Genomic DNA, 1,810 nt, shown 5'->3' on the forward strand with positions numbered 1-1,810 from the left:
CTCTGTCTCAAAAAAAAAAAAAAAAAAAAGAAAGAAAGAAAGAAAAAACTACCCAGGCATGGTGACAGCCGCCTGTACTCCTGGCTACTAGGGAGGCTGAGAGAGGAGGATTGCTTGAGCCCAAGAGTTTAAGGTTGCTGTGAGCTATAGATGATGCTACAGCACTCAACCTGGGAACAGAGTGAGACTTTGTCTAAAAAAAAAAAGACATCACAGTAAAGCAAGTCTATTTGGAAGAGTTTAAGGATTGTTTTTCTCCCACTAATATCACTCTAAAATAATTCCAGGGACTTTAATTGCATGAATGTGGTTGAATTAAAAGATACTCAGTCAGAACTCAATTCCATACTAGGTGTTTTCAATTCCTGTGATAGAATTTCTCAAATAACTTTCTTGGTGTCATTTCTTATTTTTGTAGCAGAGGGATACCATGCAAGATAACCTGATAAAGCTTCAGCAGGAAATGGCCGAATTGGAAGCTGTATTAGAGCAGCATGGGAGCCAGCCTTCTGACAGCTCTCCTTGCCTCATAGCTGACTCTTACGACCCTGAGGACCCGCTAAATCTGGGAAAAAACACATCAGAAAAAGGTTTGTATTATAGGCCAAACACTATTATTTCTCTCTCTCTCTTCTTCTGTTATTTTTTATTTATTTATTTTTTTTTTTTTGGAGACAGTCTCACTTTGTCGCCCTTGGTAAAGTGCTATAGTGTCAGAGTTCACAGCAACCTCAAACTCTTAGATGCAAGAGATCCTCTTACCTCAGCCTCCCTAGTAGCTGGGAATATAGCTGCCCTCCACAACACCTGCCTATTTTTAGAGATGGGTTCTGACTCTTGTTCAGGCTAGTCTCGAACTCCTAAGCTCAAACAATCCACCTGCCTTGGCCTCCCAGAGTGCTAGGATTACAGGCATGAGCCACCACATCTGACCCCCAACCACTATTATGTTTAGCAAAATTCTTTCCTTCCCAAACCTTTATCTCTTGAAAAGTAGGGACCTAGCTCTGATTTTTTTCTTTTTTTAAGTGGCAGTCTCAGGTGACGCCTGTGGCTCAGTGGGTAGGACACTGGCCCCATATACCAAGGGTGACGGGTTAGAACCTGGCCCTGGCCAGCTAAAACAGCGGTGGCAACTGCAACAAAAATAGCTGGGTGTTGTGGCGAGCACCTGTAGTCCCAGCAACTCTGGAGGCTGAGGCAAGAGAATCACCTAAGCCTAAGAGCTGGAGGTTGCTGTGAGCTGTGACACCAGGGCACTCTACCAAGGGCCACAAAGTGAGACTCTGTCTCAAAGAAAAAAAAAGAGAGACACAGTCTCACTCTATCGCCCTTGGTAGAGTGCTGTGGCGTCACAGCTCACAGCAAACTCCAGCTCTTGCTTAGGCGATTCCCTTGCCTCAGCCTCCCAAGTAGCTGGGACCATAGGCACCCGCTACAACACCCAGCTATTTTTTGTTGCAGTTTGGCCAGGGCCAGGTTTGAACCTGCTACCTTTGGTATACAGGGCTGGCGCCCTACTCACTAAGCCACAGGCATCACCCTGACATTTTTTTTTTTAAAGATAGAGTCTTATTTTATCGCCCTCGGTAGAGTGCTGTGGCATCACAGCTGACAGCAACCTCCAACTCTTGGGCTTAGGCGATTCTCTTATCTCAGCCTCCTGAGTAGCTGAGACTACAGGCACCCGCCACATTGCTCAGCTGTTTTTTGTTGTTGTTATTGTTGCAGTTTGGCCACCCTCAGTATAGGGGCTAGTGCCCTACCCACTGAACCACAGGTGCCACCCCTGACTTTTTTTTTTTTTTTT

General features: G+C 45.4%; 1 protein-coding gene across 1 annotated transcript in view; it reads left to right on the forward strand.

The window, feature by feature from the left end:
- The window catches only part of BRCA1 (BRCA1, DNA repair associated), a 91,214-nt gene that overhangs the window by 40,265 nt on the left and 49,139 nt on the right, over positions 1 to 1,810 (forward strand). The window contains exon 11 of the mRNA XM_023511242.1: positions 419 to 590. Coding sequence (XP_023367010.1) covers positions 419 to 590 — 172 coding nt within the window. The remainder of the gene's footprint in view (positions 1 to 418; positions 591 to 1,810) is intronic.

Source organism: Otolemur garnettii, unplaced genomic scaffold (genome assembly GCF_000181295.1).
Source record: "Otolemur garnettii isolate 467f Iridium unplaced genomic scaffold, OtoGar3 scaffold00018, whole genome shotgun sequence".
NCBI classification, from domain to species: Eukaryota; Metazoa; Chordata; class Mammalia; order Primates; family Galagidae; genus Otolemur; species Otolemur garnettii.